Here is a 20,557-nt window from a genome sequence, read left to right on the forward strand (position 1 = left end):
CTACAGCCCGTGCTCTGCAACAAGAGAAACCACCGCAATGAGAGGCCCGCGCACCGCAACGAAGAGGGGCCTCCACTGGCTGCAACCAGAGAAAGCCCGCACGCAGCAACGAACACCCATCGCAGCCAAAAATAAATAAATAAATGAATTTTTTAAAAAAGATTCCCGGGCTCCACCCTGCCATACTGAATCCACATCTCTGGGTTGGGGCCCAGTGATCTATTTTAAGGAGCCTCTAAGGGATTCTGGTGCAGCTGGAGTCTGAGAACCAGGCCCAGAGACCAGCCTCACCCTTCTGGTAGGTCTCCTGGCCCCTCCTGCTCTGCCTGTGAACGTGCTCTGCTCAGCGCTCTGAGTGGTGGAGCGGCTGTCACAGCATCCTGGGGCCTCAGTGAGACAGGCTGGGACCTGGAACCTGGGCCCCTTTGCTGCAGTGCTTGTACCTGGACACACCTCTCCTCCAGCAATAAATACGAAGAAACTATACGGGACTAAAAATAAATGCACCCATGTGCAGCTGCTGCAAATTCTGGACAAAAGATACAAAAAGACCAAATAAAGCCCAGCTGCCGCTTCTGAAGAGCCGGGAGCAAAAGCAGGGCACCGCGCAGGCCCCCCGCACTCAGCACCACCTGGGCGCTGGGCAGACCACCTGAGCCACGCCTCCAGCCCGACCCCTGGACACACCCCTACCCTCACCCCATGTAAGGGACCAGCCCCCCCTCAGGGAGCGGGCAAGCAAGGGAAGCTGTTGTTTGGTCTCCGCACCCCCCCCACCAGCTGCAGCAGGGGCCCCAGGAACGCCTTGCCTGAATTTCCTGTCTGGCCTCAGGCCAATTTCTATCGACTGGGGAAGGCCAAGAACCCTGGTCGGTGTCATCAGGACTCAGCATCCCGGCTAACTGAGATTCTTGTCCCATATAATGGGACAGTCCCTGCACACGCTGGCTTCCTCTGTTTTACATCCAGAGACAGCTCTGAACCTCAGGCTTGGCTGCTGGTGGCTGGGAGCTCGTGGCCCACCTGCGGCTGCAGGACTTGCTCAGTTCACTGGCCGTCCCCAGACCCTGAGCCTTGGCCTCTCTGAAGAGGGGCCGGAGGCCACGGCAGTGAGGTCAGAGGTGACAGTGTGGGGGTCACATCCCTGACCTCCAGCTCTGGCTTCCCAGCTGCTGGCAGCCTCGCTCCCACACAGCCAGAGCCCCGTGGGCCACCGTCATTTCCAGGCCGTTGGAGCTGCCCTGCTTCACAGTTTGGACCCATGACCAAGCTCAGTCAGCTTCCCCTGGAGAGAGGACATCACCAGCTGGGGCACCAACAGCTGCCTAAGTTACTCTGCCCCCGGATGGGACGCTCTTATTGCTGGCAATGCTGATAATTAAGAATAATCAGGGGCTTCCCTGGTGGCGCAGTGGTTGAGAGTCCGCCTGCCGATGCAGGGGACGCGGGTTCGTGCTCCGGTCCAGGAAGATCCCACATGCCGCGGAGCGGCTGGGCCTGTGAGCCATGGCCGCTGAGCCTGTGTGTCTGGAGCCTGTGCTCTGCAACGGGAGAGGCCACAGCAGTGAGAGGCCCGCGTACCGCAAAGAAAAAAAAAAAAAAAGGTCTAAAAAAAAAAAGAGAGGAAACTTAAAACAGTGTTTTTTTTTTTTAAAAAATAAAGGGGTAATCAGGTTAAAACAAGGTCATTCAGGTGGGCCCTAATCCAGTGTGACTGGTGTCCTTCTAACGGGGAGCACACACAGAGGGAGGGGACGTAAAGACACAGGGAGAAGACGGCCATGTGATTGGAGGGTCGCATCTACAAGCACCAGGGTTCACAGCAAATACCGGGAGCTGGGAGAGGCAGGAAGGACCCTCCCTGGGAGCCCCCGGGGGCGCAGCCCCGGAGACTTCAGACTCCAGCCTCAGTGCAGTAAGAGGAGGGGGCCGTGGCTTTAGGCCTCCCGGGTGATGGTACTCTGTCAAGGCTAACAGATCCAGTGTCAAAAACTCTCTGATTTGGGGGCTCTGGTGTCGCCACTGGGTAGACAGCTAACCAGCTGGTTAGTTAGGCTTGAGCTAGTGGGGATCTGCGTTCCAGCCCCTGGTACCAATGGCTAAGCTGCTTCCCCATCCTGGGCCTCTGAGCATTCTGTGTGGAGCGGGGTCACAGCACCTCAGAAGGAGCATTTGTGCGTGAAGGGCAAGGAATTGGTGACCTGGTGACCTGGTCGTAACCCACGACCTGGTGCTGAGGGCTCAAACCCGAACTCTCCTGGAAGCAGGGTCCTTTGGCACCCCAGGTCCACAGCCCTTGAAAGCCCTGCCCATCCCTCTCTGGATGGGCTGTGTCACGTCACGTTAATCATGCTGTGACCGTCCCGCTGAGCCGTGAACAGAGCCCAGGATACTAGCCTTTGACTGGGCTCTGAACCCAACCTGATTTTATCCTAAGAATCCACTGAACCAAGGAGGTGAAAGGCCTGCACACTGAAAACTACAAGACATTGATGAAAGAAGTTGAAGAAGACACAAATAAATGGAAAAGTATCCATGCTCATGGATTGGAAAAATGTTGTTAAAATGACTGTACTACCCAAAGCAATCTAAGATTGAGTACATCCCTATCAAAAAGCCAATGACATTTTTCCTCAGAAATAGAACAACCAATCCTATAATTTGTGTGGAACCACAAAGACCCCAGAGCAATCTTGAGAGAGAAGAACAAAGCTGGAGGCATCACACTCCCTGGTTTCAAACTACCTTGCAAAGCTACAAGAATCAAAACATATGGCATTGGCATTAAAACATTCCATAGATCAATGGAACAGAATACAGAACCCAGAAACAAACCCATGCACACATTGTCAATTAATTTACAACAAAGGAGCCAAGAATATACAACGAGGAAAAGATAGTCTCCTCAATAAATGGTGCTGGGAAAGCCGGACAGCTCCATGCAAAAGAGTAAAACTGGACCACTATCTTACACCATACAGAAAAATTAACTCAAAATGGACTAAAGGTTTGAGCATAAGGCCTAGAATCATAAAATTCCTAGAAGAAAACCTCCTCTCTGGAGCCTTCTCTACAAGCTGCCCCCCCCCCAGGAGCAGCCGTGGGGAATTCAGACGCTCACAACCCCCATCTGCACCCTGCTTTACACACATCCACCGAGACAAGCCCACGAAACAGGGTGGGTCTCCTCGTCGCCATCGTGCAAACTCCCCAAGCCGAGAACCACCCCCCCACCGGCCCCCACTTTAGTGTAATGCAACGGAACGCGTGGCTTGAGGAATAAAGTCACATCCAAAACACAATCTCTTGTCACCATATTCATAATGTTTCCCAGTCCCGCTGCCATCGAGGTTTCTTACATTGACCTAAGTTTTGGGGCCTTACGTCCCCCTTACTGGTAACACGCAGCTCACGGACCAGCCAGGCCAACAGGTCTGCTCGGCAGACGGTCCCCTCACGAGGCCTCGGTGGCCAGGCAGTGACACTTACCCTCATGCCCAGCTCGATGTTCTCCCCACCGTACACCTCCATGCCCGGGTCCAGCAGGCCGATGTCCCCGAAGTACTCCCGGTCCACCACGAAGGAGCAGCCGATCATGGCCGGGGTTCTGGAGGGAAGCAGGCAGTGCATGAGCTGGTTGCTGGTGTGTGGCCCCGGATCTCCACAGCCTGGGTGGGCTCACCATCCTCTTTCCAAGTCCCCACACATCCCTGCACTCCTCGCCTCCGCTTGGTCACTGTGCCCAGGGCTTGGGACACGGGCAGGGCTGCCTAGGACTTGCCTTTGCATCCCTCAGAGATGACAAAAACCAGTATTCAATTCAGGCAACTTAGTGGAAATTTTTAAAAATCTGTTTACCCGATGAGTTGTTTAGTTGCCCTGATCATCAGTCACTTGCCTACCTCCTTCGTTATTTTATCTGTGCATCAGTAGTCAGGGCTGTAATGGGCGGTTGCACAGGCTGTGCACTGCTCAACTCTATGGAAGCTCTTCAATATCAGACTCTCTCTGAATGACACACCTTGAAGTTGTACAGTACACAACCTGTGCAGCTGTCTGCACAAGACTGCCAACTGTACTATTATTCCTGTAATAATTCTATTTACAGCTACATATTTTTAAAATGTCAGTAAATCTTGCCTTGTCCCAAGCAATTGTATCTGTAAAATCATGTGTCAATGTGCTGGTTATAGTTTTTTCTAAAATGCATTAACAATCTATCAGTGTTGAGACCTCCACTGGTCTCATGGAGCAGCGGTGGTCAAAGCAGGACAGGGTGAGACAGAGTGGCAGAGAAAAGTGGACGGTGTCACTGTGAATAGAACTGCATATTTGCTGACTCATTCATTCATTCATGATACATTCACATCATGAATGCAGGATATACTGAGTGCCTATTAGTCGGAGGGGATAAAAAAGAGAAAGGAAAGAGAACGGAAAAATAGCTTGCTAGCAAGAAGTAGACACAGTCTCTGTTTTGTAAGAAAGCAGGACCTTCCAAGCTTTTGAAGGACGTGTTTCCCTCAAAACAAAGACACCTCCCTTGTAGGCTGAGGGCTTAGTTTCTTCCGAGCTCTGAGAGGACTAGTAAAGGCTCCCCACTGGGGCTTCCCTGGTGGCACAGTGGTTAAGAATCTGCCTGCCAATGCAGGGGACACGGGTTCGAGCCCTGCTCTGGGAAGATCCCACATGCTGCGGAGCAACTAAGCCCGTGCGCCACAACTACCGAGCCTGCTCTCTAGAGCCCGCGAGCCACAACTACTGAAGTCCGCGTGCCTACAGCCTGTGCTCTGCAACAAGAGAAGCCACTGCAGTGAGAAGCCCGCGCACCGCAACGAAGATCCAACGCAGCCAAAAATAAAATAGAACAAATAAATTAAAAAACAAAAAGGCTCCCCACTGTCCCCGAAGGCCCCTGTGGTCCTGGCAAGGCTGAAGGCTAAGGCTGTTTCCTGCTCCGTTCCCCCCGCTGTCCCGCTGCTCCCACAGGTATGAAGTCACTCATGATAACGCCATGATAAATTGTTCTCAATCACAATTTAAAAGAAGCATTTCTTTTCAATGTGACTAGGACATCAGAAGCAAATGCCCATGAGTTGTCCAAGAATAACAGAGGCATTAAAAGGCGATTATCCTTTTATTTGCAAAAAGATCCAATTTGTTCAGTCATGACATTTGAGCCACAAATCTAACAGCAACGAAATTTTAATGTCATCTGTGACGTGTAATAGCAAGCGTTTGACTGGTTAAGTTATGGTTCACCAACCAAGAGAGATATTTCTCTCATTTTCTTAACGACACAAAAACCTCAGGCGATCTCTGGTGAACTTAACTACCAAATCCCTCCCAAGTCTGATGTAGCTAGTAAGAATTTTTTTATTACTGCTCAGAGTTCCAAAATAAACTTAAACTCAGAAGGCGATGGAAGCAGAATCAGCTGGCACGGAATTTATCTGCATGAGAAATTCTTGCTGTGTTTACAGAAAACAGCCGGGGCCGAGGGGTTCTCAGGTTCGGCGGGCAGGGGGAGACGTGTCGTCCGGGGGCATCCTTACATCGGGGCTGATGTGCACATGCCGGGATATAGCAAGCGGCATCTCTGCAAAGGGTCCTCACCCGGGCTCCTGCCTTGTAAAGGCAACAGACATGCAGACACACACAGATGCATAGACGCACACAACACACACGCGTGCGTGCAAAAGTACACACATGCAACAGACAGGTACACGGACACATGTAGACACACACGCAACACACCCACTACAAGGCCAGACACACACCCAACAAACAGATGTACAGATATACAGACACATGTAATACACGTACATGGTCCCACAAACGTACCCACAGATAGATACCCATACACACAGACCTACACGTACACACCCAGATGCACACAGGTAACACCCAGAGAAACACACATGTGCACCCCCGCACACATAAACACAGACCCACACCTGCAGTGAACACACACACAGATACACATACAACACATGCACACACAGAGACACACCCAGACACCCACGCATAGACAATCCACATCCTCGAGTCCATGGAATTCTGGAGTTCTGTATAAATGGGAGTGCATAGAATTAAGGTCACAAACGGGTCCTTCAGCCTTCAGGAGAGTGACAAGGGACAAGAGAGTCATCTGCTCCCGGCGTCTTGAGGAAGAACACGTGCTCGCAGGCAGGGCGTGGCCAGGCAATCGGCACAAGCACAGGGAAGGCGTGTGCAGAATCTTGCAGACTCGCTGCCGAACTGGGTGCAGGGGTCACATGCACTGGTGGCGAGTTTGTGGAGAAACTGGGGTGGGTTGGCTCCACTGTCTTGGAAAAGTCCGAAGCTATGAATAGACAGCCAACGATACCTGTGCAGTGATGCAACGACGACCCGGCTCGGTGCGCACCAGCTGTGTGACCTTGGGCAAGTCGCTCAGCTTTTCTGTGCTCGGCTGCCCCGCCCATAACGTGAAAGGCAGGACGGTGCCTCCTCCACAGGCTGCTGTGCAGATGAAAACTGCAGAGAGGAGTGTCTGGAGCCTGGGAACCGTTTGCTGTTATTATTTTATCCCCTGATTCCACAGCTGGCATTTATCCTAGGAGACTAATCCAAAAGCCATTCGCACAAAGCTGTGCACTGCAGCGCGAGTTATAGCGGCCAAAGGGGAATCAACTTAGAGTCCATCAGCGTAGACGGTCGAATGAATGTCGAGCCATCCCTCTTATGGACTGTTACCCACCCAGCAGGCGAGGTGCTTACCAAGATCCCAGCACCACGGGAAGTGACGGCTCAGGAGAGGGTAAGTGACAAGTCAGCAGGAAAATGTCACTATGCTACCACCTACCACCGTGACCGGAGAAGCAATTACGTGTGTGTGTGTGTGTGCACGCGGGTCTATGTGTGGTCTTGCGCGTGTGCGTGTGTGTGCGCGTGTGTCTGGGTGGGCGGGTCTGTGTGGTTTTGTGTGTGTGCGTGTGTACGTGTGTCTGTGTGCTTGCATTTGTATCTGTGTGTGCACCTCTATGCACGTGTGTGCATCTGTGTGTGATTTTGCGCATGTGTGTGTGAGTGTGCGTGTGTTACTTGGGGCCTCGTTCCACGCTCCCCTGCTTGGTGGGGGGGACTGGGTGCTGGGAGGGGGCCCCTCTGCCACCCCCCGAGCGTCCCCCTTTCCTCCGGGCTCCTCTGGCCCCACTGGTAGCGACTTACACCCGCGATCCCTCCGCGTCCACCAGACACACTGGCCCGGATCTGGACTCCCCTCGGGGGACGGGGTGCAAACCCTCGCACGAGCTCCACGGCCCCTGGAAGATGCGAGCCGCGTGCGCCAAGGGGCTGCACTGCCCTCCCCGAGGCGGGGGTCCGTACGACGCGGCCAAGACGCTCCGCGCCTGCACCCTGCTGGCAGCTCGGAGCCACGCGGAGACGGGGACGAACACGCCACTGGTCACGGGTCCCGTTTTGACCTCCTTCAGACCCGGGAAATAGCTCCATTTCAGTGACATGGTTTGCGCGTGCGGCCCGCCGCCCCCAGCACGCAGGACCCCCGGGCCCACACCAGGCCTGCGGGCCCCTCACCCCCCTTTCCACGTGCGGGGGGAGCCGTCTTTCTCCTTCTGTCAAGGCTGAGATACTTTCCTCCAGCAATCCAAGCCTTCTTCTCACGCCTTTTTCTTCCTTGAGCTTCAAGGATAATGAACGGTAGGGAAATTTCCTAAAGGAAATCTTCACACGCCAGCCTCTCCCAGGCTAATTTCCCACCCGGGCTCCAGGGTGGGTGTGCGAGCTGCATCCTTCAGGAGAAGGGCAGCGGGTCCGCGCCCAGGTCCGAGGGAAACAAGAAATCCCAGAGCGGTTTTCAGGAGAGACCTTTCCAGGCCCGTGCTGTCCCCGGGGATGCAGTTTCCCAGCCTGGGGTCCGGGGGTCGGGGTGTGCAGGGTGAGGGGCTCCATCAGAGGGTGGCCAGGGGCCTTTTCTGCAGGCACTGGGGTGCCAGGGCTTTTCCCGCGGGGTCTGCTGTCGCGGGGAGGTTGTGTGAAGACCCTTCCCTGAGAAGGGGGAGAGGAGGGCCATCCTCTGGATAACAACCTTGGAAGCAAAGGACCTCGCGGCTGCCCCTGCGGTCCTGTTTCTCCTGAACCCCCAGCTCGAGGCCCGAGGGGAACAGGCTGCGGGGAGCGCTGGGGACTGTGGTGCTGCCCCTCCCGGGGGACCAGTGGCAGCTCAGCTCCAGTGGACCGTCACCAGGCAGGAATGGGGGCCTGGGTTTTCCAGAATCTTCTACTTTTCAAAGAGTAGATATCAATTTCATGTGAAATCTCTTAAGTGTAAACATTGGTTCCAATTCAAAACATACACGGTACAATCGAGGCAACACGCTGTAACTCAGAGACGGCCTTTTCTAGAACTTGAAGGACGCGGTTACGCCACCCTTGGCTCCCCGGGTGCTGTGCACACTGAGACGGGAGATTCAGAGTGACTTCTCTCCCCAGGAAGAGGGGCCGGGGGTCTGGGGGCAGGGCAGCGAGCCCCGGCACGGAGCCTGCTGAGGGCCAGGCGGGTCTGGGGAGGCTCCGGTCGGCCTCCTCTCTTCCCCGAGGGACACACCACATCTGATTCCCAGGGAGCCTTGGCTGGGCGCGGTCAAAGCCATCAGCCCCGCAGGCAGCCTTGAGAGGCCCTTGTCGGGACTCTGCTTCCCCGCGGGCTGCACTCATGCCCGTCGAGGACGCAGTTCGGGGACTGGCTGTGGTCGTGGCTCCTCGTGGAGCTGAGGAATGCTTGTGACTGTCACACGCAGCACCGGCTCCAGACTGCCACCATGGTCTCGCCTCAGCGTGGCTGTGTGCCGGCTCCATCCCCACGGGGAAGCCCTCCTGGCAGATGCCCAGCAAGGCTTAGACCTTCCAGTCTCGGCGCAGGGCTCTGCAGAGGGCCTGTTCTGGACATTGGCCATTTTAGGTTACCCAGCGTGTTCACTTCCCGTGGCTGCGAAAAGAAGTACCATAAACGGGCTTCAGACCAGAGACGTGTGTCCTCTCCCAGCTCCTGACGCCGGAAGTCCGAGGTCGAGGTGTCGGACTGGAGATGTGTGTCCTCTCCCAGCTCCTGGCGCCGGAAGTCCGAGGTCGAGGTGTCCCAGGGCCGCGCTCTCTCTGGAGGCTCCAGGGGAGGGTCCTTCCTGCCTCTTCCAGCTGCTGGGGGCCCCAGGCGTCCCTTGGCTTCTGGCTGCGTCCCTCCCGTCTCTGACTCCAGAGTGGCGTGGCCTTTCCTCTTCTGTGTGTGTCTCTCCTAAGGACACTCATGACGGCATTCAGGGCCCAGCCTGGTGATCCAAGGTAATCTCCCCGTCACAAGATCCCAATTGCATCTGCAAAGATCCTTTCCCCAGTGAGGTCGCCTTCATGGGCTCTGGGGGTCAGGATGTGGACACGCCTGTCTGCTGCGCCCAGCCTTCTTATAAACACCCCAACATCTTTTAGGGAGACCGCCTCTCTCCTTGCACATACTCCCTGTGGGACGGTGAGTCCCCAGACCTTCCCCTCTGTGAAGGTCAGCGAGTCGCTGGAGGACGCCTTCTCCCATCTGCTTCCAGGAAAGGTGGGGGCAGGGGTTTGCGGCCCAAGTTCAGCCACTGCCTCCTCTGTTCCGGGGACTGACTGGGGTGGAGGGACACCCGTCCGCAGTGTCGGGGAGACGTCTGGCTTTCCTGCTGCCTCCTCCCCAGAGCCGCTTCAGCTCATGTTAGCTGGCGCCCTTCTCTGTTGCTGGAATCCTCCTGGTCCCGGCTCAGAGATGCTAATTTAACTGGCATGGTAAGCAGCTTGGGCATTGGAATTATTGCTTTTTTGTATGTTTTGAAATTCATTTTAAAAATCAACTCAACAAAGTTAAATTTACACGCAACAGGACACATCCCTTGAAAGCGTGTGGTCCGAGTGGTCTGACGGAGGGAACATCGGGTAACCCCGTCCCAGTCCAGACGGAGAATGTGCCCACGCAGGGCTCCTCGGTCCTCCACCAGGGGACTGCGTTCTCTGGGCTTCTCTGTGCATCAGATCACACACTGCGCGCTCTCGTGTATCTGGCTCTTTCGCCTCTGTTTCACCATTTTGAGTTTCACCCGCATTGTTACGGGCGTAACCGTTTATTCCCTTTTAGTTCTGAGAAGCCTCCCGTTACATAGATAGGTTGTGCTTCGTTTATCTAGTCACCTGTTGGTGGACATTTGGGTCCAATTCGGGACTACTGTGAATAAAGCTGCCACCACAAACATTCGCAGGTGTCTTTTGTAGACGTGCGTTTTCATTTCTTTTGGGAAGATACCTGGGGTAGAGCGGCTGGTCATACAGGAAGTGTTTTTACCTCTTTGAGAAACTGCAAGTATTACAAAGTGGTCTTGCCGATGCCTTCTCGCACCGGCCGTGCTGAGAGTTCCGACTACTCTGTGTCACCAGCCCCCGCTGCCACTGGTCTGTCTGTCCGTTCTAGCAGGCGTGCAGGGCCCCTCACTGGGACACTGCGTGACTCCGTGGGGGGCGTTTTTCTGTGAGTGTGTTAGCACTTTGTCTACCTTCCTGTGTGCAGTATCTGTTCGAGGCCTTTGCCCATTTTTTGTTTGGGTTTTGGGCATCAGGGGTTTCAAATGCTCTCCAGGTAATAGTAATAAGGAGCAAAGCTCGAGACGATGCACAGTCTGTCCAGAGCGTCCCTCCTGCAGCTCGGGGCATCCAGGCTGCTCTGAGACTTAATTTCTCGCTGGACGGCTCTTTGCTCATGGAGGGTGGGTGCCCGGAAGCCCCCGTAAGACACTCCTAGGGGAAGAGAGCTTTCAGAGGCGCAGTGAGGGATGGTCTTGGTCACTTGCGGGCAGAGTGGCTTGTTTCAGCAGGGACACATCAGTTTGTACAGATGAGGCAGGAGGGTCCCAGCCCGAGGCCCTAAGATCCAAACCTCTACAGGGGGGACCTGGCCAAGGCTGCAAGGGGTCAACAGATCCTGCAGATGCACGTTCACTCCAGGAAAAAAATACCTCCATTCTGCTGGGCCCCCAGGAGAAAGTGGTAGCCCCACTAGATTTTGAAACATAGATTTCCCAGGGGCTCAGCAGACTAGGGAAGTGGAAGGAAAGGCTGCAAACTACAGAAGCTCAGTCGGTGATGGAAACAAACAAAGCAGGCCAGGTGCAAGGAATGACAGCACAGGTAGGAAGGCAGAGCGTCAGGGAGACAATGGGGAGGGGTGGGGATTTCGGGAACTGGAGACCACCACGCTGTTTAGACAGGGGACTGCTTCTCAGCCCCAGGGACTGCTGCCTTGGGAGAATGTGCACCTTCCCATTTTTATAAAGATGCTGGGCTGTGGGTTTTTTTAAAAATTTATTTTATTTATTTATTTGTGGCTGCGTTGGGTCTTCACTGCTGCACACGGGCTTTCTTCTCTAGTTGCGGCGAGCGGGGGCTACTCTTCGTTGTGGTGCGCGGGCTTCTCATTGCGGTGGCTTCTCTTGTTGCTGAGCACAGGCTCTAGGCATACGGGCTTCAGTAGTTGTGGCACACGGGCTTCATTGCTCTGCAGCATGTGGGATCTTCCCGGACCAGGGCTTGAACCTGTGTCCCCTGCATTGGCAGGTGGATTCCCAACCACTGTGCCACCAGGGAAGCCCTGGGTTGTGTATTCTTTTTTAATATTTTATTTATTTAGTTAGTTATTTGGTTGTGCCAGGTCTTAGTTGCAGCAGGCGGGCTCCTTAGTTGTGGCATGCAAACTCTTAGTTGTGGCATGCATGTGGGATCTAGTTCCCGGACCAGGGATTGAACTTGGGCTCCCTGCATTGGGAGCATGGAGTCTTAACCACTGCACCACAAGAGAAGTCTCTGGGTTGTGTATTTTTAACATGTGAAAATCTCTCCGTTTTCATGTTTGGGAACCGATTCAAAATAAAATAAATGCTTTGCAGGACAATCTCTGGGGTCTGCTGAAACGCCTGGGGTCTCTAGCACACACAGCACCTGTGGTCTCCGGGTCTCTGCTCTGCTCCCCGGCTCGTGTTTTTGACTCTTGTGGCGCTGTCTCTGCCTCTGTCTGTCTCTCCCTCGTTCTCTCTAAGTCTCCGTCTCCTTTCCCTCCCTCTCTCCATCTCTGCACCTCTCGTCCTCTCTACTCCGTGACGCCTTCCCAGTTTTGTTCCTTGGTCTCGCTGCCGCCTACGCTGACTCTGTCTTCCTCTGTTCGTCTCTCTTTCTTGTTCCCTCTCACTTTCCTTGGTGAGTCCCCTGTTCTGCTCTCTCCATGTCTGTGTCCCTTTTCTCAGTCTCTTTTACTGGCTCTTTCTCTTTGGGTGTTAGCTCTGTCTGTCTGTCTGTCTGTCTCCCTCCCTCTCCCTCCCTCTCCCCCCCCCCACCCGACCTCGTCATCTCTCAGGTCACACACTGGAGCCGCTCCCAAGTTCCCCCATCACATCACCATGTCCCTCTGCACGTCTGGGCAGACGCTGCATCCCACCACATTTACTTGCCCACATGGCGCAGGCCCTGGCTTTCTGCAGGAGAGCACCCCCGTCCCTCCAGCCCCCAAGCCCCCTGCGGCAGCCCTGCCCCGGGGGCCCCGGGGTCGGCTCACCTGATGGGCGCTGCCTCGTCGCCACGGTCCAGCCAGTCCCGGGGCGGGATGATGTACATACACCAGAGGCCCCAGTTGTAGCCGTGGGCAGCGCTGGCGTACTGCTGCACCTCAAATGTGTCGTACTTGATGTTGTCGATGGCCGGCAGGACGATGCGCCGGCGGTCCTCCCGGATCCGCGAGAGGGCGGGCTCGGCCCTGCGGGGCGGTGCATGCCCATGGGGAAGGGCGTGGATGCCGGGAGCCCCCGCCCCATTCCCCCAGGTGGGGGGGCTGAAGCCGGGCCTCCTCCAGGGAGGCGGCCACACCCGGGTCTGATGGCGCCTGCGGACGGCGGGTCCAAGAGCTTCACCTCTGGAAGCCCCGGGGTCGCCTGGGCTGCAGACCCGCCTGCCGAGGTCTCGCCCTTCCCGGGCCAGCCCGTGGCTAAGGACTGATGGACACCAGGGATACGGGCACACGGATTGGGCCCAATCTCTGACGCCTCTGTGGGTCCGTCCTGGCTCCAGAGGCCCTGTGGGTCAGCTCAGTCCTACCCTTCACAGCTCGGCCTCCCCCTCCAGCGCATCCCACTTCCCGGCCCTCCTTCCCCGCACGGGTGGCCGTACGTTCATTTACAAGCATGAACTGAGGACCTGTTATGTGCCACACCCTGTTTTAACACACCGGAGTACCTTCACGAACTAGAAAAGAAAAAAACATCCATGCCTCAGGGAACTTAGGATACACTGAAGGGACAGAAAGGCTACCAGGTACTGTTGTGCAGTGCACAACCTACACAACAGTATGTGGTAGCCCTGACTGGGTGGGGGTCAGGGGACAGAAAATAATGTATAAATAAATGATATAATATATTAGGAGGTGATAGCTGTTGTGGTGGAAAAAGAGAGCAAGTAAGGAGGATTTGGAATTGCACTTTTAAATAGGGTGCCTGGTGTATGTTGCCCTGGGTGGTGAACAGAAGGAGGTGTAGGATGTAGCAGGTGGTTGGGAGAGCTGGGCGGGGGGGCACTCCACGCAGAGGGAGCAGCCAGTGCTGAGCTCCTGGGATGTGCTGGTGCACTTGGGGAGCGGGCCAGGGGCCTGGAGTGGCGAGATGGGGGCAGCGCAGGCAATGAAGCCGGGGAGGAGAGGGACCGGAGGACATGGGCTGTCGGTTGCGGATTCTCCCTGCAGGAGTCCAAGCGGCAAGCAGGTGCAGCTTGACCCCAGAGACGGCCTTGTCTACCGCAAGGTTGAGATGCTGCCCGAGGGCCTGTCACCGAACTGGAGTTCAACGTGGTCGTGAGCAGCCCACTGACGGGGCAGCCAGAGAGACGAACGCTACAGGGGGCCAGGGGGCCAAGCTCAGGCAGGGACAGCAGGGGCGGGTGGGGCTGGGGCAGTTCTCTGACCCTGGCGAGATGCGCCACGTGGCCCGCCTTCCTTCCTGTGCTTCCAAGCGACAGCCTGGTATTTACCTGCCTTTCAGCTTCATGAGGAGGCTTAATTAATTACTGTTAGCAGAGTGCTTCAGAAGTGAAAAGCTCTCTGCAAATGCCACATCTGCTAATCAGGCAGGATCTTTGTGGAGGCAATTCTTGGAGGGAAGGGCTATTTGCAGATGGATAACTGGGTTTTCAGTTGTGAAAATTAAAGTTGCATTTTGACGTGGTAGACTTGTGATTCTCCCAAACGCCCTCCAAATGCTCCAGGGAGTTTAACGTATGTTAGAGGGACAGAAAGGCCTCCGAGTACAGCTGTGCAGTGCACAACCTGCACAACAGTATGGAGTGACCCTGGTGGGGAGCGCAGACCATAACACGTCATTAACGATAGAACGTGACAGGTGTCATGGGAAAAGAAGACTCGCTTCATGAGGGTGGCAGAGGAGAGGGAAGTGGGGGCCAGCAGGGGAAGTCAAAGCAGAAAGAAGCCGAATCTCGGTCAGGAACGTACTGGGACAGACGCAGCGCTGAGAACAAACTCGTGGTCCTGGGGTGACTGAGACGCCACAGCGAGAGTGCAGGGAACGTGGAGGAGAGGGCTCCACTCACCTGCCAACCAGGCACAAAAGCCCTGGTCCAACCAGCAGGAGCCATTAGGAAAACCAAGAACTTTGAGAGACACCGAAGGCCAGACCCTCGTGGTCCCCAGCTGGGGATGCCGGCCAGGCGCCGTGCGACTTGGTCAGCACGTCCACCACGAGCACCTCCTTACGGCGTTCGCAGCTCTCGCGTTTCCCGCAGGGGAGTATCTCAGCGAACGTCTTAGTTTAGGCTTCACAGAGTTTGAAGGTGAAATGGGGGCGATTTGATATAAAAACGGTGAGGTTTAGTCTCTCTTGAAACAGGGCAAGCTGCCCACCCACCCCGGGGCTGACTTTTCCCTGCAGCCCCTCTGATGGGTGCTCAGGCTGCCCCTGGGTGCAGGGCTCATACTCCCTGCCCAGTGTGGGCCCCCTGCAGACCCTCCCACTGTGGGTCTAACTTAAGGATCTCGAGATGGGATCATCCTGGGTGACCTGGGTGGGCCCTAAACCCACTGGCAAGGGTACTTAGGAGAGAGAAGAGGAGAGACAGAGTCACACAGAGAGGAGAAGCCGTGTGAAGACGGAGGTAGAGATTGGAGGGACTCCTGGAGCCCCCAGAAGCTGGGAGAGGGTTGAGCGGTGTCTTCCCACAAAGATTTGTCCATCTGGAACCTGGGAGGGGACCTTATTTGGAAATAGAGTCTTTGCAGATGTAATTCAGTTAAAAAGCCCAAGATGAGATCAGCCTGGATTGGGCTGGGCCCTGAAAGCAAGACGTCCCAGCCTTCCTGCGGGGCGGGCCCCGGGGCACCTCTAGATCATCTCACGCAGATGCTCCTGCGTCACTGAGGTATCCCTGCCGCCCCCCTGGCCACATCCCGCTCCGGGTTTCTCACTAGAAGCCCACCTCACCCCTGCATGGATGGGTGGGAGGAAATGAGTGGACGCTTTGATCTAGAATTTTCCATAAGGATGAGAAATTCCACCTTGTGCCCTAGACTTAGGTCTCCATTAACTGAGACCCTACAGACCACGTGTTCATGCAGGAACTGCCCCCAACCTTTGTGTGTTCCCCTGGCCTGAGGTCACACGAGCAGCCTCATTTGACTGTCACCTGCTGGAATGAGTGGCCAATTCAAATTCCTTTGGGGACAAGGTGGGGATACAGGTCAGTCTTCATCTATATGCATCAGAAACAGGTTCTGGGTCCAGGAGCTGGACATGGAGTGGCCACGTGGCTGGACTCGGCTGCCCCCAGCCCTGCCAGGCTCATCCTCTTTGCGGGGGTCCTGCAGGCACCAGCAGACCCCGCCGACCCCGCCTGGGGCCCAGCCCCGCCCTTACCAGCCCACGCTGAACTCCACGTGGGCGTCGAAGAAGCCCACGACAGGGGCCGTGGCGACCTTCCAGCCCTGCAGGCGAGCCCGGATCAGGCCTTCTCTCCTGCCGTTTCGGACGATTTTCACAAGGCCCGGGTACCTCTTGCTGACGTACTGGTCCAGGTGGAGCTTGAGTTCCACTGCGGGGGACACAGAGATGTTTCGGGCGTGACACCTCGGGAGGGCCTGAGGTCACCGAGACCCACGGTCGTTGTGTGCCCTGGATCTGTATTTCATAAACATTTAAGAGGACCCGCCGGTGCTGGACGTGGGCTCGGGGTGCTGGGGGGGACCTCGGAGAGATAAAAGCCCACCTCACGGAGCTGCATTCCAGCGGGAGAGACAATGAACAATCAAGCCAGACTGATTCAGACAGAGGCACGTGTTATAAAGACAGCAGAAAACGGGGCTGAATTACTCAGCTGTAGAAAGGAAGGCAGTCCGTGGACAGATGGATGGATAAACAAAGTGTGGTCCATCCATACAATGGAACAGGATCCAGCCTGAGAAAGGGGGAAATTCTCACACATGTTACTACGTGGAGAAACTCAAGGACGTTACGCTCAGTGAAATAATCCGGTAGCCAAATGACACGTCCTGTGATTCCGCTTATATGAGGTCCCTAGAGCAGACAGCTCCACAGAGACGGAAAGCAGGGTGCTGGGTGCCAGGGGCTGGGGAGGGTGGTGGGGAGTTAGTGGGGATTTTTGGGTTTTTTTGCGGTATGTGGGCCTCTCACTGTTGTGGCCTCTCCCGTTGCGGAGCACAGGCTCTGGGGAGTTAGTGTTTAATGGGGACAGAGTTTCACTTTGGGAAAGTGAAAATGTTCTGGAGATGATGATGGTGATAGTCGCACGATGATGTGAATGTACTTAATACCCCTGAACTCTACACTTATTTTGTAAATGGTTAATTTTATGTTGTGAGAATTTCAACTCAGTAAATTATTAAAAAACTGATGAGGGCGCAGGCGTCTACGTGAGGAAGCTCCCAATGGCCAAAAGTGCAAGCAACAAGGTAAGTCACCACAGTGACAGACTCTAGCCGGCAGGAAAAAGAGAAAGGGGAAGAGCGAGCGGACACCTGAGTGAGGCGGGAGCTCCGCCGGGTCGGCTGGGCGTGTGCGGGGCAGCCTGTCTCCATGCCTCCCCCTCAGTCACCAGGCTCCAGTGGACACGCCTGCGAGGGCAGCCCTGGTCCCAGGGGTGCCCCAGCCGCAGCGGCCAGGGGCTCCTGGAGCAGCCTTCCTGTGCTCCGTCCCCCCCTCTCCAGGGCCTCCTGGAGCAGCCTTCCTGTGCTCCATCCCCCCCTCTCCAGGGCCCCGCAGGCCAGCCTTCCTGTGCTCTGTCCCCCCTCTCCAGGGCCCCGCAGGCCGGCGCCGGCCACCCGCTCCCGGCTCCCTTGACGGTGTCGGGCGGGGCTCCCCCCCCCCACCCGCGTAGACACAGAGCACACGCAGGGCTGGAGCTCCTTCAGACCGTCCTGGAGGGCTCTGGGAGGCCTCGCCCCGCTCTCCTCCACCCGCCCCCCGACTCCCGAGGTTAGGAGGAGAGGCTGCTGTGATGGGAGAGACTGGGGACGAGGAGGGGCCGGCAGGCCCGGCTCAGCGCGCCAGGGGCTCGGTGTGGGGACCGCAGACGGGGGCAGGCGGGGCACCTCCGGACCCCTGTTAGGGGCTCGGAGCCCCTGTACCTGCTGGGTGTGGACAGCGTGCTGGGCTGGACTGAGGCTGACGCAGGGCCACGCTAAGGGCCCGGGTTCCGGCCGTGAGCGCCAGTCCAGCTTCCCCACCAGCAAGGCTCCCACTGCAGCTTTGTCCAGGTGCCATTAGCATTTGGGAGAACTCAGCACGCTGGGGGCCTTCCTGGCTGGAGGAGTGATAGCACCCTGCCACAGCTCAGGCCCACCCAGGACCTCAGAATGAGGCCTCAGGTGGAGGTAGGATCTTTGTGGATATAACTAGTTCAGGATCTTGAGGTGAAAACCTTCCGGGTTAGGGTGGGCCCTAACTCCAAGGACAAGTGTCCTTAGAAGAGGAGAGACACAGACACACCGGGAAGAGGCCTTGTGAAGGTGGAGTCAGAGGTGGGAGGGGTGTGGCCCCAAGCCCGGGACACCAGGGATGCCGGCAGCCGGGAGAAGCTGGGCGAGGCAGGAAGGACTCTCGCCTGGAGCCCCTGGAGGGAGTGTGGCCCGACTCCCAGCCCGAATTCAGACTTCTGACCTCCAGGGCTCTGACATGCTTCCCTCGCGGGGGGCCGGGCTGGTCCCACTCACCGTTATCGCTGTTGTCGTCCACCAGGATGACCTCCCTGAGGAGCTGGGAGGGCGTGTGGTTGACCACGCTGTGGACGGAGCGCAGGATGACCGAGAGGGCTTCATTGACAAAGATGAACACCACGGAGATCTGGGGCAGGTCGTCCGAGTAGGTCATCTGTCTGCACCTGCGGGAGAGACGGGGTTGGGGGCAGTGGTCCGTGTCGGGATGTGACGGGGAGGTGGGAGCCTGGTGCCCCCGCGGGATGCCCGCTGGGACCAGTTCTCAGTCCTACTCCCAGTGGAAGGGCGACAGCAATGCCACAGATGGAAAAGGACCGAGCACGGTGAGAGGAACGGCACGGTGACGTGTGTCTCAGAAGCTCTGGACTTCAAGGCTCTGAGCCTGACCTGCTGTCTCCTGCAGAAAGGCAGGGAACTTGCACTTTAAGGGGTTAAAGTCCCACTGGGATCACACAGAGCATTCTTCCTTGATGCCCTTGGAAGGCGTGGAAGAGAGATGAAAGGAATGGTAGTCATCTCGCGGTGCAGCCCAGTGGAGGGCCTGGGAGAGAGCCCAGCCCGGAGCCACGTCAGCTCCCGAGGCCCAGCTCTACTGAGCCCCGGGCGGTCACGGGGCAGGTGGCATCTACCGGGTGGGTCCTGCGCTCGGCGGCCACTGTCCCCTGAAGTGGGGTCTAAGTAGACAGTGCTGGGCTGCCCAGGAGGGCGGAGCGCTAGTGCCAGACGAGGGCTGTTGAAGCGGGAGCGATGCCTGCACGGGGCGGTCTAATCGTGGCCTCCGCCCCACCTTAGCATCGAGGGTGAAATGGAAGGATGAAGTGTCTTCTTCCCAAGGTCTTATCTTGGCTGTAGGGCTGTGGGAGGGGAAAAGATGGGGGGCAGGGAAAGAAAATATTCCACGTTGGGTGTGGGATGAGGCCGGTGACAGTGGAATAAGTTCACAAAGGGGCAAAGGGAGCTCTCAAAACTAGAGAAATGGGGAAAAAGGAACAAAACATAAAGTAAGACAGAAGGCACCCAATCAAGTACGTTGGCTGCTACAATAAGTGCAAACAAACTCACTCTCTCCTTAAAACGCCAGAGGCTTTTCTTTCTTTTTTTTTAGAGGCTTTTCAATGAAGTTACATACATGCGCTAAGGCACACTTACACATGCACACACTCACGCAGCCACACGCAGCTCTGCTGTGTGCAGTTCACAGTAAACACAGTTCAGAGAGAGCGATTTTTAATTAATTTATTTATTTAATAAATTTATTTATTTATTTATTTTTGGCTGCGTTGGGTCTTCGTTGCTGCGTGTGGGTTTTCTCTAGTTGCGGCGAGTGGGGGCCACTCTTCGTTGCAGTGCGCGGGCTTCTCATTGCGGTGGCTTCTCCTGTTGCGGAGCACGGGCTCTAGGCTCGCGGGCTTCAGTAGTTGTGGCTCGTGGGCTCTAGAGTGCAGGCTCAGTAGTTGTGGCGCACGGGCTTAGCTTCTCTGCGGCATGTGGGATCTTCCCGGACCAGGGCTCGAACCCGTGTCCCCTGCATCGGCAGGCGGATTCTCAACCACTGTGCCACCAGGGAAGCCCTCATCTCCTCTTCTAAGGACACCAGTCCTATGGGATGAGGACCCATCCTATGGCCTCATTTTGCCTCAGTCACCTCTGTAAAGGCCCAGTCTCCACACACAGTCACATCCTGAGGTCCTGGGGTCAGGACTTCAACCTGTGCATTGGGGTCGGGGGACACAACTCAGACCCTAATGAGACCCAAAGGCTAAGGAGGGCCCAGCCAGGCTAGGACCGGGGCCGTCCGGTGCGGCAGGAGTGTGTGGGCACGTCTCCCATGGGGCGATGCGCTGTCTCACTTTATTGTGTTATAAACATGTGCAGCTTACAAAAGGTTGTTTAAATTAGAAATCGTGCAATATATATGGCTCATTTTTGTCCACCACAAATTTGCATAAAAATAATCTGTTTTCCTTATAATATAATCCCCTTCTCAGTTGAAAAAAAAATTGGTTGTGTTAAATATTGAGCAGAGGGAATTCCCTGGTGGTCCAGTGGTTAGAACTTGGTGCTTTCACTACTGTGGCCCGGGTTCAATCCCTGGTGGGGGAACTAGGACCCCGCAAGCCGAGTGGTGCAGGCCCAAAACTTAAAAATCAATCGGTAAATATTGAGCAGATCGAAGGGGATGTTCCTCACACACAGGGAGGTATGACGTCAATGAGGAAGTAAGAAACCCACGCCTAAAACCCCGCTGAAGACAAGGAAGAT

General features: G+C 56.0%; 1 protein-coding gene across 1 annotated transcript in view; it reads right to left on the bottom strand.

The window, feature by feature from the left end:
• Window positions 1-20,557, bottom strand: part of GALNT9 (polypeptide N-acetylgalactosaminyltransferase 9) — a gene marked incomplete at its 5' end in the record, with an annotated part of 92,350 nt that overhangs the window by 32,701 nt on the left and 39,092 nt on the right. The window contains 4 exons of the mRNA XM_079942909.1: window positions 3,490-3,607; window positions 12,626-12,823; window positions 15,981-16,155; window positions 18,293-18,459. Coding sequence (XP_079799035.1) covers window positions 3,490-3,607; window positions 12,626-12,823; window positions 15,981-16,155; window positions 18,293-18,459 — 658 coding nt within the window. The remainder of the gene's footprint in view (window positions 1-3,489; window positions 3,608-12,625; window positions 12,824-15,980; window positions 16,156-18,292; window positions 18,460-20,557) is intronic.

The sequence above is a fragment of the Stenella coeruleoalba genome, assembly GCF_951394435.1.
Source record: "Stenella coeruleoalba genome assembly, chromosome: 14".
Lineage (NCBI taxonomy): Eukaryota > Metazoa > Chordata > Mammalia > Artiodactyla > Delphinidae > Stenella > Stenella coeruleoalba.